A 16092-nucleotide genomic window follows, 5' to 3' on the forward strand; every position below is an offset into this window, starting at 1 on the left:
CCTCCCTGAAACTGGCAGCTCCTTTCCCAGCAGTATTGCCCCATCTGAGGAGGCCCTATATAAGGGTATTCCCGCAGGTCTTCTCCCTAATGTTACTGGGGGAAGGTGAATGGGTGGGAATCAGGCCTGATGTCCCCACTCGGGAGTCTGGTCCTGAACGAGGGCTTGTGTTTTAGGCTACCTTCAAGAAGAGTCTGATGGGGTCATGGCCAAACACACTTGAGCAGGGCAGGGTCTCTATCTGTTTGCACTAACCACTGCCACCTCTGGTTCTTTGGCAGAAAAGTCTGGAGCTGCATGGAGGTTCTGCAGAGATCGTAACTGGCCTCAATCTGGAGCTGCATGGAGACGGTTCTGCAGAGATCGTAACTGGCCTCAATGAATGTTCTGAGCTGTTATGGGGAATTTTAAATGTTGAGTCAGTGCTTAACCCTCTCCTGCATCGCTTTCACCCTGCTAGATTTCACCTCTCAACACACAGGCACCTTCTGCCCAGCACCTCCAGCTAAACCTCTGTGATATCTGCCTCATAACGCTTCCCTTCTCCTTCAGCAGAGACTTTCCTGGCCATTTAAGAGGGAGCTGCTTCTCAGCCCTGTCATCAGGGCAAACATCCCCCTTAACTTGGCCAAACTAAAGGCATACACCCAGCCATTCCCTCTTTGCTGATTCCGTGTAAACTACCCAAGTTCCTGTCTCTTCCTTCTCAGACATGGTTGATTATTTAGCCAGGTCTTTTCTATTTAGCCAAGTGTCAATGCATTTGGGGTGTGGGGGGGGTGGTGGGGACACACCAGTGCTAGTCCCCTGTTTGGATTTTCCATTCCTAGCCAAGCACATATGTGACCTCCTCCAGTCCTGGGGTCTCTGAAGTAAAATCTGGTTCTTGTACTCAGCAGCAGGCTGTAACCTTTAGTCCTGCTTCTTTTTTTCCTTTTCTTTTCTTCTGAGCCTTGCTGTGCCCCACCCAGGCCTGTGCTGTAACAGCAGTAATTTAGAGAGATTACTAAGATCAGAAGTGGAGGTTATATAGGGCACAAAGACAAGAGGTGTCTGGACAGGACATCGTTTGTAATGTTGTTGAGAAAGTAGTGTAGAAAACACAGGCTTCTGTGTTTTGTCCTGAAGAATAAGTCTAAAACCAGTATCTGCTAGGCAGTGTCAGCCAAGCTTTGCATATTCTTACATTAGGAATCATTTGATTCCCATGAACAAGTGAAAACGTAGCTGCATAGGGCACAACACAGTTCTCAGGTTGACGTTTTTCTGTTGTAGGAGTCTCCTGTGTCTGCAAACAAAGCTGATGCAAAGCTTAGTCTCCCAGTGCTGCTGCTGCAAGTGAAGCCACCCAAACCCATTACAGGTCAGGACTGATTCTGTACTTGCAACCTGCAGCCTCCTTCAGGTGGCAAAGGAATCATGGCCCTTATGACTACAGAACAGGTCAGAAAATTTAAGTAACATGCTCCCTGGTCCCCTCCTGACCTGTCTTTGTAGGTACATGTAATCCTGTAGTGGGAGTTGCTTCTTACCCGACCATCTCGCATGTCGCCTTTGTTAGCACAAAATACTTCAGTGTGTCTCAATGTGGGTGTCATGTACCCTTGGCTTCATTGTCACCAGAGAAGGAGGAGGCTGTTTCCTAGATCCTAGCAACCTGACAGCACCCCTGGTTCACCACTCTGAGTTCTGGATTCATAGGCAAATGCTGAGAATAGGGTGGGAGTTGGGACACTGCCAGGTAAAATGTCACAGAAAGGCAAGGTGAACAGGGTCCACAGGTTACTTGCCCTAGTCCCTGCCTTCAAATGCTGGAAAATGGGCTAATGATATGGAAATTCCCACAGAATATATTTTTAATGTTGAAATACTTCTGCCAGTAAGATGTAGTGTGTCCCTCTTCAAGATGATGTGACTCTGAAGAAGGGATGGTCAAAGTGCCTCTGAGCACTTCGTGGTGTCTGCTCCGTGGTGTCAGCTCCTCCAAGGCTGTGCCTTTTCCCTTTGTGTTCTCAATGCAGGCAGTAGTTTTAAAAGCCCTTTGGATGCCTTGAAGAAAGTGGATGATGGCAGCATGCTTGGCTTGGGGTACAATCACCTAATCAAAGACTCCCAGTGGGAGAAACAGGAAGCAATCTTCTGCAGCACTTATCGGGAGTATCTGGAGGCTGAGGGTGAGAGAGAGGGCAAGGAGGAGATCCCCAGGTGAGTGGGAGCACCAACCAGGATTTCAGTCCATGAGGCTTCAACACAGGGCACTTTTCAGGTGTTGATGGAAGTCTGTCTTAGCTTTGCTTCCTTCATCCCAAGGCTTCAGGGCAGGGGGCTAGAGCCATTCCAGGTCTTGTTGCAGTGCTGCCTACTTATCAAGGCCTTTCTTTTACATATATTTCTTAATTCCTTTTTTTCAGACATGCTACTTTTCATTTTCTCCTGCCTAGCCGCATCCTACAGGTGGGACCTGAAATGAAAGTACAGCCAGGTAATCCAAATGGGCAAAAAGCTGTTAGCCTATGAAGCACGTTGTTACATGATATTGAGCTCCAGTTACAGCTCAATGGCTCTGGCTCGGATTCACTATATAAATTCCATCTCCAAAGACATAAGCCTGGATAAAAATGTCAGCCCTAAGACTTACAAGTCAGTCCCTGGCACGGAGTTGAACTAACTTAGCTCCATAGTTAAAAAAACCCACCCAAAACACCAAAAAAGATGACGGGCCACACAGACAAGATAAAAATAACAGACAAGGGGAGACTTTGTTGTGGTTTAGTTTCTGTGTGAGCAGTTTCTATAAGTCCCATCATGGAAACCATGAGAACTCTAATGAATGAGAGCTTTCTAATGGTATTTTGTGTCCTGGATTGTTCCTTTCTTTGTCTCCGATCTCCTCCTCTCTTTTATTGTCCCCTTCTCTGTACCAGATGTTCCAGCTGGCATCAGTGTGCACTGGGATGGAAGCCACAATCTCTGCTTCTACTTACTTAACCGTCCAGTGAAGGAGAAAGTGGGTAAGAAAGTCTTGCTTTCTCTAGCAGAGCACTCTGTGGGGAGTGGAGGTATTCAGTAGCTAGTGGCTGTCATTCAGTCAGATCTTCATGATTCAGGGAAATGAGGAATGGGGAGGAGAGCTGCCCCATATCTTGTAGGTTAGGCTGGATCGTAGGGCTCCACGTTGCACAGGCTGGCAGTATTTTGAGTGAAGCCACTCTGGCAGGAGACCCCAGAATGGTGTGTGTTTTATTGGAAAGCTGGTACCATGAGAGAGAATGCTCTGCACCTTCTTATAGTTCTCTCTCTTCCTGTCCTTCTGTTTAGATTCTGATCCAAAACCTGATGTTGTGTGGCCATGTGCAGCTCCAATTGCATGCTCTGCTGTCAGCTCCTGCTCCAGATACCTGGCATTGGCATGTGAAGATGCAACAATAACTGTTTGGGATAAACACCTAGGTGAGCTTGCCCTTTGGGACTGTGTATTGGATCACAGTAGATAAATTGCTCCCTTCCCTAGGAATTTGAGGCTCTGGCTTGGTATGAACAGGAGACTGGCAGCGAGTTTACAAGCAAATCTGAAAATAGTTTGGACTGACTTCTTCATGGGATGCTTGGCCAGAAGTTGCCAACACAGGCCTTAGCCCTGACAGAACTGTTCCCATCCACAGCAATGCAGGGGCTGTGGACTGCTGCAGCGAGGACTGATACCTGTCTTGCCCTGAGGCTACGAGACAGTGACTGCCTTGCCACTGCACCCTCAGGTCATCTTTGAGGCTGTTGTGTCATCACAGTCCAGGCTGCCATGAGTGCTAGTGTCATCCTGTCATGATGCAGGGATTCTCCTGGCAGAAGAATCTTCTTCTGCCATCAGGATTGTTCTGGTGGCTGCTGCCCCTGAGCAGGCCAGAGTCCAAGCTAAGCATTCCTTGGATAAATTGCCAGTCCTTTTGCTTCCTAAACTGCTGTGGATTTTTTTTTTCCCTGCTTCCCCAGGATACCCACTGTCTGTGACTGCCATTCTAGAGGAACGTTTCATCCGTAGTATCCACTTCCTGCGGAGTTCTGCAGCTGCCAGCGTTGAGACACCTTGCCCTGGTACAGATCCTGCCTGTCCCATCGTGCAGCTTCTAGTGTTGTGTACAGACAGCTCTTTCTATTTGGTGAAAGCACCTAGGGCTGGGAACTCCAACATCACGCTCCTGGCAGACAGGTGAGGTAGACTCTGATAGACCCCACTCCAGCCAAAGCAACTGTGTGGTATAGTGGCAGAAAGCCCCACATTTCTGTGGAGTAGAGAACTTTCTGCTGCTTTTACCCAGATAGCTCTGCTATGCTGCTGTCCGTAGCAAGTGTGGTTTTGCTAGGAGTCAGTTCCAGTGCTAAAATCCAATGGTTATGCCAGAATTAGGGGTGTTTCTGGGTTATTCTATGCACTGGAACACAAGTGCTTATAGCACTGCTCCAGGGCTGGTGTTCAACTACCTGGGTTACTGCCAGGTACCCAGGGGAACTTTTTCTTCTCTCTTCTGCCCTTGCCAGAATCACTTCCCCTTAGAAACCAGAATAAACATCTCTTGCCATCTTTCTATCAATTTTATGTTCAATTCTCCCCTTAGTTTGAGAAGGGTCAGCTTTGGGGAAGCTGCTGCTCTATAGGCTATGGTTTCATGCCTCCATGGCAGGCAGGGGATTTGTATCTCCAATGTAGTTCCTAGGCAGGTATGCACAGGGAAGGAGTTCCTGCCCAGGAGAAGGCAGGCTTTGTTTCCATAGGGAAGGGGCTTGGATGGAACTTTGTGCCAGCCTGTGTGCCACAAACCGCCATTGTCATTGTCACAGTGTCTCAGTATGTGCTAGGTATGTGAAACAGTGGCATAAGCCCGAGTCTGTTTTACAGGCCTGAAGATCCAAATCTTGCTGTCAGCGCCGTGGTGCCTGTCCTGGCATTCCCCAGTGCAGTGAGTATTACTGACAGCTCTCTTAAGAACTGGGTGAGAACACAGGTCCATCTGGCCTAGGATCCTGTTTCCAGTAATGGCTGTAACTGGGTGCCTAGAAGATAAAGAACAAGACAATCAGATATGGTACTGCCTTCACATTCTTTCTCAGCCTCCAACTATTTTGTTGCAGGTCTGTATGTAGCTGGTAACTCCCAAAGGATTCCTTTTCTATGATCTTACTCGGTATCCCCTTGTACCCATGTCCTCTAATGACCACTGAGGTGGGAGGCTCTGGAGGCCCTTTGCACATGGACAGGTCCATCTGCAAAGGTGAGAGGGTTCAGGCACGAAGCTTCAGGCATCAGAGTCAGATATGAGAGGGCACCGTGGTAAGGAGAAGTTGCAAGCACAAATCCAGCCAGACCTTTCAGGTGGCCTCAGAAAGTTTTCAGGTGCGGGGAGAAAAAGACGAAAAGCAGTTGGCCAGACCCAGCCATGCAGAAGGCTGGATCTAGTTCAGCTCTAACCTGCACTGCTGCCCCTTCCCAACCTCAGCCAGTAGCAATTCCAGTCCAAATTCGCTACACAGCTTGTTCTTGATCTGCTGTGGCCCTGTGACTATTGGGCAGTCAAAGAAAACAGCATCGTGGTTGGGGACGTGAAGTGCTAAATGTCATTCCATGTCCTTTCCAGGAAATACTTTTTCACCTCTCTTGCATGTGTTTCTAAGTGTCAACTTGCTGTTTCAGGCCCTGGTCTTCTCCTGGGATGGCACAGTGTCCCTGATGAACACAGCCACATCACAGATTGTTTACTGCTTCAGTACTCCACCTTCTCATGCTGTAGCATCTCCCTGGCAGCCCGTGTTCACAGTGGATAGTGTGAATTGGTGCCTGCTGCTTCGAGGTGGGTAGCCCCTTGGAGTTGTCTTAGTTGCATGATCACTGGGTACATTCAGCTGTGCGCTGATCCTTGGTAGTTGTTCTTATTGGATGACTCCTGATGCAATAGCCCACTGTTCTTGTTTCTGTCTAGGAGATAAGCAGCAGCAGGCAGATGCATTGGCACAGAGCAGAGCCAATCACAGTACCATCTTCATTTTTGACTTCAACTCCTACCCACTGAAGGAAGCTTTCCCAAAGGAACCAGATTTGCCTGTCAAATCCTTGCAGAACCTGCCATGGATTGAGAGATGTAACATTTTCTTACATGATAGGTAAGGTTCTCCTTCCGCCTGATAGGTAAGTGCACCTGCATTATTGTAAGCTGTGGTATTGCTCAGGTCCATGCAAGGTCTCACCCTGGAGCTTCTGGGTTCTTCTGTGCACTGTGGCAGATTTATGTCTGGGTAAGCTTCAGGTAGCTGAATTCCTGACAGCCACCCAGAACCCTTCCTCCTCTCCCTTCTGTCCTTCCTAGAAGAACATAACAGCTGTAAGTCAGGATGCCTGGGGCAGGCTTGTCGCTCCAGGTAGAGAGGGTTTGCTAGTTCTAATGTGCTTTTGTGCAACGTAGGTTGTGCAAGCTTGTCAGGGAATATAATCCTCACTTAGGTGTTTACCTCTTCATTTTGACCCCATAGCCAGGCAGAGCTGGGATCTCTTTGTACGTTGCTCCTCCTCTCCATTCTTAGGTTCATTTGGTGTTTAAACATATTTGTGTTGGAGGTTTCCCCCTTTAAGAAGGTCCCCAGCATCCTCAGGCCGAGGCTGCAGAGCTTAGCTGATGCATTGAGTTCATGCCGTCACTAGATGGCAATGTGACATCTCTTATTGGGTGACCTTTTCCTTGAGTTACTTCTTTTGGGAACTTGGAGCCAGATCCGCGTCAATGATACTCTGTTTTTTTGACTATGCCTTAATTCTCCAATTTGAAATGGAACAGGTGGGTGCAGGTATGGCCTTACAGCACCTGGTAGCCTTCCCTAATTCCTTGTCTACGGGGTGAATCCTGTGGTGTTGTCTGGCTAGTTAAGTGCAGAAAAGTTTCATCCTATGCTACCAGCCATCAGTTCTGTCCCTCCTTCTCATAAAGCCAGAGAGGAGACTCTTGTCTGCCTTATACCAGAAAAATTGGGGAGATGTCACCTCCAGGGATACCTTGCTCCTTGGGTACTGAGTGCTCAAGCTAGAGCAGAGCAGTGAGATGTGTGTCTACAGGGGCTAACAGGCAAAGAGAAATATGGAGGTCATTGCTGTCAAGAGCAGTAAACTTGAGTGCTGAGTGGCATGAGGGAATCACTGAGGTTTTTTTGACTCGAGAAGTCTGAACTGCTTAATTTGTAGTGAACCCCAGGGACCCTTGGAGGAACCAGGCTAGGGTTGTCAGAGCACTGGGGTAATGGCAGGGACTATTTTAACTGCCCTTTTCTTCCCTCGTTAGGCAGCAGAGCCTGCTGGGACTTGGGGAGCAGTTGCCTGAGTACTGGTGTCAGCTGCAGGCACAAGCAGCTGCCATGGACAAGGAGAGACAGAAAGTGAAGGGACAGAAGAAGCCGTAGTCAGCCTTGCATCCTGAGGGCCAGGATCTGCACTATCACAATCCTGCGGACCCATGATCCAGACTGGTGTTTTGACAGCAACTCTATTCAAATCCATCCTGCTGCTTTCCAGCCTGGGGCAATTCGTCATCCGAAATAGCTGCTTGCCTGCCATTGCTCAGCCGCAAGGTCGGTGCCCTGCCTCTCTCCTTACCTAACCCTCAGCCTGTCCCAGCAGGGTTCAACCCCTCCTCATCACAGACAAACACTGCTGATGGAAGAGTCTTGGGGGAAGAAAGGCCTCTCACTGAGGTGGCAAGCCCAACACGTGTTATTCAGCTATATATTTGTGCTGGATCTCTGAGTCCTCTTAGAGACCCGGAGCGTCAGAGCAATATGGTATGTTACAATGTCCCTCCTTAATAAAGCCTTTTGTCCAGTAAATGTCTCTTACTCTTTGCAGGACTGGCGTTTTGTCAGGCTCTGATGTTCTGTCCTTCTGTTGCTGGGGCTTACCAGTGTGTCTTATCTTCTGCTCTGACCCAGATGGGCCAACAGCAGCATCCTTGTGCTTAGCAAGAGGCAGCAAATCAGCCATGAAGGTGGCATCCCCCAGACTACAGGCAGAGCCAGGCAGCAGTGACACTGCAGAGTGTGTTGAGCCTCACCTAGGCTGTTCCGCAGCCTAGTTGTTTCTTTTGACTTCAAAGCAGGCAGCTTTGGGATAAGACTGCTTAGGAATTGCAGTCTGGAAATGTGCAGACAAGCTCTCTGGGTTAAGGTCAGGCTAGAACTGGTGTTAGAGCCAAGAATTGATGTCAGTGAGGAGCAGGACAGAAGCTGGGGGTTCGGAGAAGTCAGGGCTGTGTTGAGCCAAAGACAGGCCAGGAGCATGGCCAGCATGTTGGTCAAAGGCCATAAAAAGCTGAAGCATCCCTCCTACAGTCAATACAGGGCAAAGAACTAGCAGGAGCAATGCAAGGCCAAGCACCTCTGTATTTGTTTCTTAATCCAGAATTGTATTGTTAAGAGATTTGCCCCTTGACAGAAGGGGCAAAAAACTATGCAGGGTCTCTGGTCAGACTTTCACTAGTCAGTATTTTCAGGCCTGTTGTCTGAGACTGGCAGCGTCTAGACGTTAGCTGCAGAGTTTGATTGCTCAGCCAGGAGCTGACTGCCTACCTGCATTTTGCACTGGGCATCTTTGTTGCTCTTCAGGCAGTCAGGGGCCCTCTGGAACCTGAGGGGCTTTAGGGGAGGTGACCCAAACCATCCATTCTCGAGCATAGCGAACATATGCTTTCTTAAACATAAAAGCCATGAGAAAGCTTCAGTCTTTTTACAACTTATTGTGCTTCCAAGATGACTGCCTAATCCACAAAGAATCTGGCAAATCTGCCAGAAACCACTCCAATCTGTGTGCATGAGTGAGCTGTACTTTTTCCAGGTCTCCCTCTAATGACTCCCTTGAAGGTTCAGCAAAGCACCAATGCAGGGTGCCAGGGATTCAGCTCCAGATGAGCTATGTAGACGCTCCCACACCATGATCCCGTTTCAGTTTTTCATAGTGACTTGTCTTAGTTTGGATTGAGTTTTGATGAGAAGTCTCAGCTCATCCTCTGGAAATAAAGTCAACCATTCTCCTGTGGAGGTAGGACAGGGGGGAAGCATTCCACTCATTTCACAGTTTCAGATGCCTGGTTTTGCTCTGGAGAAGGGCAAGTTATTTGAATTAAACCTTCCTATTTGCTACCTTTGTGAAGGGCTTTGAGGGCCATAGTAAAGCCTTTTGTGCTGTCATTTTCCATCTGCCACAGATTACAGCTTCACAGCTCATCTGATTGTTACGGATATTGATACTGGGTAGTGTGAGCACTTGCCATCTGCTTCAGCGCAAAGTCAAGCGGGTTAGCTCAAACTACCTTCAATGCCTGTTTAAAGTGAGCCACCTGGTTCAGCACTGAAGCGAACAAGGAACAATCCTTGATCCTTTCTTCTGCTCTTGCTGTGGTGGCAGTAACAACTTTATTTTGTCTCTGTAGTAGGTTAAGAAACAATGGACCTTCCGCCATAACTGGGCACAGGGGATTACTCAGGGCAGGAATTTCCATTCCTGCATTGCTTCCCACGCTGCAGAGAGTCAGCACAACTAATACGTGGCCCCTCAAACAGCACTGGGTCTAATTCTTGCTATTTGTGCAAATGTAAAGGGCTTGGGGATCTGGGCTCTTAATCCTACCCCATCTGCTTTCTGTCCAGAAGAGGAGCAGGGCTTGCCTAGCATCAGAAGAGGAGGCAGGACATGATCTCCTAAACAGCCAGACATACTGTGCATCCACCAGTTTGTGTGTATTCATCTCAAGATGTGCTTGTTTGTTTGCAGATTGAATTTGCTCTAAAACCCTAATCATGTGCTTGGCCAAGATAACCAGGAGCTGGCAGGCTCCACAGAGAAAGGAAAACAACAAGCAGCTGCAGGAGGCTGATGAAGAGCCTTTGTTTTTACTCATGACTTCAGCAGGGGACCATTTGTTTCCTGCTTCTTTGAAGGGATACAGAAAAATTGGTATGATCTGTGTGTTGACATGCATGTTGGTGATGGAGCTGTGTGCTGAGCTCCACATCACGTTCTGGAGAGGACCAGAGTCACCTAATTGCTTATTCCAAAGATGATGCCCTTGCTAGCTATTCTTCCATTCCCGGTCACTCCATGAGCCCTAGGCAGTTGTAGGTCTGATTCAATTTGAGCTATTTTGCTGCTGGAAACTATAGAAAGGCCTTGAGAAGTATCATAAATATCACCATCAAAAGATGAAACTGTCAGAGTTTTGGCTGGGTCAACTCCTAGCTCAGTGCCAAGTTCAGTGAACTCAAAGGTGCTACCTGGGTATAATAGGAGCAATTTGGCTCTGTATTTTAAAAAAGTAAATTAAAATTAAAAAATCATTTGGTGGATTGAGAAGAATTGTGAGAGGGAGCAAGAGGCGCTCAGATCCACAGAGGGGCGCACGAGCAGCATCATTCCAGCAGAGCCAGGTTACTGCCCAGCCGTGCGTAGATGTGGGAGAGGAGGCTGTTCTTTAATCTCACTAAATTATCTGCTGTTTTCTGCAAGAAGTAAAATGTCATCTTACTTCTTTGCATACTTGATTGTGCTGTGGAAGCAGAGGAAATCAGAGGCTGATCTGATAAGATTCCCCCACTCCTGAGGGCCAGCAAAGGTTGAGGCTGTTTGGTTAAGCCATGTCTGTGCTGTTGGAAGGAATGTGGTCCTCAGAAGAACCAAAGCATCATGTGTTCAAGGAGCTGCTTTCCTTGCAGCCGTGTTGCCAGCCTTAATGCAACAAACTGTACATCTCATAGTGCCTCACAATGTACAACTTGAAGTCATCCTAAGGACGAATATGTGAAGACCTCAGTGCCCTATCTGGGACAAATGATGTCCCCACAAGACACTGTGGGACATGCGGTGGGGCATGGGCAGGGCAGTCTCAGCAAGCGCTTGCTGTTTGCTCTGGAAGTAGGGGTATACTCAGGTGTGGGGGCAGCACAAAGTCAAGCTTCCTCCCCTGCTTTACAAATTTCTGTCTAGATATGGGTGAACCAGGCACCACATCCCATTCCTAATTGCTCAAATAGCTCTCATTGTCCAAACTAGTGTCGCCTCATTATCAGGGTACAGTTCTCGTCTTCCTTTGAGTCCAGGCTATAGCTGTTGAGTTGTGCTGTTCAGCCAAGCTATGCAGATTAACTCTTTTAATCTCCCCTAACGCATCGTGCCAGACATCTCAGTCTAGTTTAATTTTGGGTTGCTGCAAACCCCTTCCAGTTTGTTGTTGTCTGGTGTTTCTGGTACTGCTCTGTCTTGGACTTGGCACACAATATTCATGTCTGGTCGCTCACAGGGCAAGGGGAACCTGGTTTAACTGACCTTCGTACCTGATTTTACAAGAGCAGGACCATTAGCTGGGATGAGAAATGAGCTGTGTTTCTGAGGCCAAAATACAGGAGGAAGTTGGCTGAGCCTAGCTGAGGGTGCTAGAGAGATAAGAGATTTGCATGATGACTAGGGGGATGCTGTGTTTTGGCTATCGCCCCATGGATTTACAGCTGAAGACAGGCAGGGCTCATGCTAAGAAGAACTCACACCCTATGTAAGCCAAGTGCCGGGGCCGAGGTGTAGCGCAGCAGACTGGTCGTGCAGTAGGGGAGGATTTGTCATCGCAAGAGCCAGGTCTTCACGTGGCACACCTCTGTGCAGTGCCATGTGTTGGCTCAGCCCCAGGAAAGTCCATGCCTTAAGAGGAGGGGAAGGCCAATGACTCATGTCACTGCAGAGCTGCCGATTAGGCAGGAGGGAAATGTACAGTATCTGAATGGCAAATTCGCCTGGGCTGCCAAGTGTGAAACCCTTTGACCGCCTCGAGCGCGTCAGGCTGAACAGCTCGTTGTGTTAGTAACTTGGTGTCAGTCCGCTTGAGCAAACAGCAGCTCTTCTGCATGCGGAGGGCTGGATTGTTGTCAGGGGGAGAGGGAATGGGTGTGTGTTGTGAGGGGGTGTACACGGGAGATGGAGATCTGTAGGGGAAAAAACAAGTCCTGCACTGAGCAGTGAGGAAGAAACACTAATTAGGCAAGGAAGAGGAACCTGCCAGGTTGCAATCCTGACCTAACCTAACCAATTATAGGATAATATAGCACAGTGATGCAGGGTAAACACTAAGTAGAGGATGTTTCTGAATTAATTCCTTTTTGAAACACAGTGATCATTTAAAAACATCCGGTACCCTAATTTTAAACTGCCCATCATAGATGCCAGCACAGCCTGTGGTAAATTGTCCCGGTTGTTAAACTACCTGTGGTGTTTGAATTTGCACCCTGTTTCTAATCCAAATACATCACGTTCCAGCTTCTAGTCGCTGGACCTTGCTGGATCGCTGGGAGATGGAGAAGCTCACCAGCAAAAGGTGTGGTTTGTGTGGAGGGACTACAAGCCACTTATGTGTGCAAAGTAGATGTAGTCCTCAGTGTCCATGGTGGAGCAAAGTAGTGGGTTCAGGTTAGGTATAAGAGGAAATTTGTACTGGCCGTGGAGGCAGCATTAGCGTATTTTTTCTGGGGAGTCATGCAGCGTCCATCAATGGAAGCCTTCTCAAACGCCTGCCAGGAATGACATCATATAGACCTTGCCCTGGCCAGGGAGATTCACTAGTGTAGGGGAAATCTTGAGTTCTTTCTAGCCCAAATTTCCTGTGATTCTCAATTTCTAGAATTGAAAAGGTCTGGGTTCCTGAAGCCTTCCCCATACACTCTGCACTTGGGTCCTTGCTGTCTATGAGGACTATAACCTGCAGTGGAGGAAAAAGAGAAGAGCGTTTCACCCAATTCCTGGGGCAGTGCAAGGAGGCAACAAGAGAGAGGAGACAGACCAGGAAAAAGATTTGCAATTGCCCAAATGGGAATTGAATGCTCAATTCCATTATTAGTAGCTTTTGCCCCTATGACAGTCTCCTGGCAGAGACTACGGCAGTGATGGTGGATGAGACAGGACTAAAGTGCCAGGTTGTACTTCCCTCCCACTTCAATAGCTCTTACCCTTCACAGTGCTACTTCGCAGTGAGGAGGCAGTGGATAATATGGTTTTGTCATATATGTATATTTTTTTTTTTATCCTGGTGCTGTCTCTGTGGAAGTTATATTTTAGCAATTCATTTTCTTAAAAATATTTCTGCTAAAATCATTACCAGAAGGTCCCTTGGCACTGGTAAATGTTTGCGAAAGCTGAATTGTGTTGATCAGCATTGCGGACAAGTGCCCTTCCTGCAGATTAAATCGGAGCCGGTGCTGCTGAGTGGAGTAACAAGGGGTAAAGCATGTATGAGTGATAAAAGGAGGAAGCCTTGAGTTATTTTGCTTTGCTATGATCACTTTAATCAGTGGCTTTCAGGAACAAGTTGTATTTTTCTTCAGCACACATTACCCGTGTTGTAAATCATCATTCCTCAGGGATCAGAGAGGCTGAGGTTATTTACTTGTTGGAACCAGAGTGAACAGATAAAGATAGAGACTTACACATTTCCTTTACAAAAGGAATCTGAATCAAAAGCCTTCCTCTGTATATTCTCCACCTCTTGAGGGAAAACCTGAAATCAAGATCTGGATTTTTCACTTGCATCTCGCTGTGACCACACTGATCCTAATCTTCCAGATTGGGGAAGAAAATATGGAGCCTGACTGTCATTTAGGCTACTTGTTCTGCTTGTGCGCTTCCATTTAAGTCAGTCTTAACAACAGTTTCTCTTACTGAACACGTTAGGGCAGTCTCATTATAACATAATTATTTTATTGAAAGGCATGCATCTTTTTGCCTCATTCCAGAGCTTCCAAAGTAAAAATGCTAATACAGTTTGCAGTTTGATTATCATTGTGGTGACAGTCGTTTTCCCATTTAATTTTGGCTTTGCTTTCATTATTTGGGAACAGAGCAACTGCTAGAGCCCCTCTCCCTCTTTCAGAGATGCCATCCTGAAGCTAGGAAATATTTAGCAAGGCACTGGGGCAACAGAACAGGCACACAAAAGGCATATAATGAAATGTAATGAATTGTTGGCAAAAAGATCAACCAATTAATGCTTTCAGCTGTTGCAGCGCAAAAAAGACATATTACCTCCCCCAAAGGTAGATCAAGCACTGTTATGAATTCCTAAAGCCTCTTTAGAGAATTTAAATGCATCTCCCAGCTCTAAGCTGTAGACTCACGTAGCATTCCAGCAATAATATTTTCCCAAGGATGAACTGTTCCTGAACAGAATGGCCACTGAAGTGCCTTTCATATGTGAGGGATTTCAAGTTAGCAGGAGCTTATAGTTCTATAAGTAAGGTATGTATCATCTGTCAGAAAGCTAAGCATTTCTCCAAGAATTTTAAAAAAAATCCTGTGAAGATGTTTTCAAATTTTGAGTACAAACCCAGGTTTTTTTCACTTGTCTTTATTATCTTATTAGAGGCAAGAGGTGAAGAAGGAATAAGAACTTCAAGGAAGTAGGTTTTATTTTTTTATTTTTCTCAAATGAGAAATATTGCCATATTTTATTTCATTAGTTTTAAAAAACACAATCCTTCTTACTGAAATGGTCTTTTGAGAAAAAAACCACCCTGTTTCAGCAAGGTCTATGCACACGCTCAGTGTTTTGGGAAAGAATAGAGGCATGGTTTTCAAAAGAAATGAATGATCTTGGATGCCTTCACCTCGCGATACTCAACAGTCCTTCAAATGGACTTGTTTTCATTGTCCCCAAAAGGCCTCCTTCAAATCAAATCAGAGTCTCTTGTGGTTTTTCAGATGAACATAAGATATTTGCCTAGAAAATGCACCTTGTTCACGTGAGGGAACGACTATATTTTCCATTGCCACATAAAATTGCAGCGGGCTAATACTGCAAGAGCCATTTGACTTGGACAGTTTCAATGTCCACCTGAGACTGTGAAATCAACTTCCCTGGGTCTAATTCACTCCTTATGTGGCTTGCTTGAATGTGTTGACTTCAGTGGGTTTACACCAGGGAAAATACATTTCCTATTTAAATCAGCAGGAGGGAACTTCAGTTACCTGCAGCCACAGAGCAGATTTATAAGCGAGCAGAAGGTGAGTTTTACTGGAGGACCCTCTATCTGTCCCCCAGATATATCAAGGATAAGTTTGCAGAGCATGTTCTTAGCCACTGAGCTTCACTGCTTCAGGGGAAGGGTTTGCTAATCCACAGTGGCTCTCAGCATCTCCAGGCCAAGGCAGAGCCTCATGGGCTTCCAACTAAAGCCTTTCTGCTGGAGCAGCATGGCCACCCCAACTCTGAAATGCAGCAAAGCAACGATTATATTTGTCAGCCTACTTGAACATTAAGTTCTGAGTAAATAGTGAGCTGAGCCCTGCATTTGCTGCAACCCCTTGGGCAGAGCCGAGGGCCTGGAATCGGAAGCAATTTCTGTGCCTGCAGCCTGCCCTGCTAAAGCTCTGTGCCGGTGACAAATGGCTTGTGTGAATGAGATTGTCCAGCACAGACGATGCAGTCAGTGCCCAGGCAGGGGCAGGAACCTGGAAATTTCCTCCCACCGGCAACATGTTGCTGATAGAGGAATGGGGTTTTGAACTAAATCTGCTGGAGACTCAGGGCCCTTCTGGGAAGGATGCTGAAGAAGGCAGGGAGCTGCAGGATATTCTCTTTTTCAGGAGCAAATGCCTTTTATGCAATCATTGTAGACCCCCTCTTGGCTTCAGTGCCCTCCCCATGACAGTGAGGCTGATTATTTGTGCTAATGTCCTCATCTCTGGTGAACAATACTGCTGCTATATTTAATATGAGAGAGGCTTATTACAGTATTATCTAGAATAAGCCATAACCATTATAAGTTGCTCTGTATCTCAAAGCTAGTTTTAATTAAAACTGCCAATAACTTTTGAAGTCTTTGACTTCTGGAGTTGAAGCAAAGGAACAAGACACTCAGGTGGTTTCATTTGACTGTACAACTCATTATGAGAAGGGTAGAATCAAGTTCACTGGCAGCTGAGCCCTGCAGTTTCTGTGCTAGCTGTGAGAGTTGGTCAGAGCCCGGCCAGGCTGACCTTCCCACCACGTGTATGTGTTTGGGAGCGGGTTATCATTTCCGCAGGCCTATGGAAGG

General features: G+C 47.0%; 1 protein-coding gene across 1 annotated transcript in view; it reads left to right on the top strand.

The window, feature by feature from the left end:
* WDR93 (WD repeat domain 93) overlaps positions 1-7434 on the top strand; it is a 10897-nt gene extending 3463 nt beyond the window's left edge. The window contains 11 exon segments of the mRNA XM_009886151.1: positions 1276-1363; positions 2022-2205; positions 2412-2482; positions 2925-3011; positions 3319-3450; positions 3988-4204; positions 4892-4952; positions 5684-5840; positions 5970-6150; positions 7180-7197; positions 7317-7434. Coding sequence (XP_009884453.1) covers positions 1276-1363; positions 2022-2205; positions 2412-2482; positions 2925-3011; positions 3319-3450; positions 3988-4204; positions 4892-4952; positions 5684-5840; positions 5970-6150; positions 7180-7197; positions 7317-7434 — 1314 coding nt within the window.
* The last annotated feature ends 8658 nt before the right edge of the window (positions 7435-16092 follow it).

Source organism: Charadrius vociferus, unplaced genomic scaffold (genome assembly GCF_000708025.1).
Source record: "Charadrius vociferus isolate BGI_N301 unplaced genomic scaffold, ASM70802v2 scaffold365, whole genome shotgun sequence".
Classification (NCBI taxonomy): Eukaryota; Metazoa; Chordata; class Aves; order Charadriiformes; family Charadriidae; genus Charadrius; species Charadrius vociferus.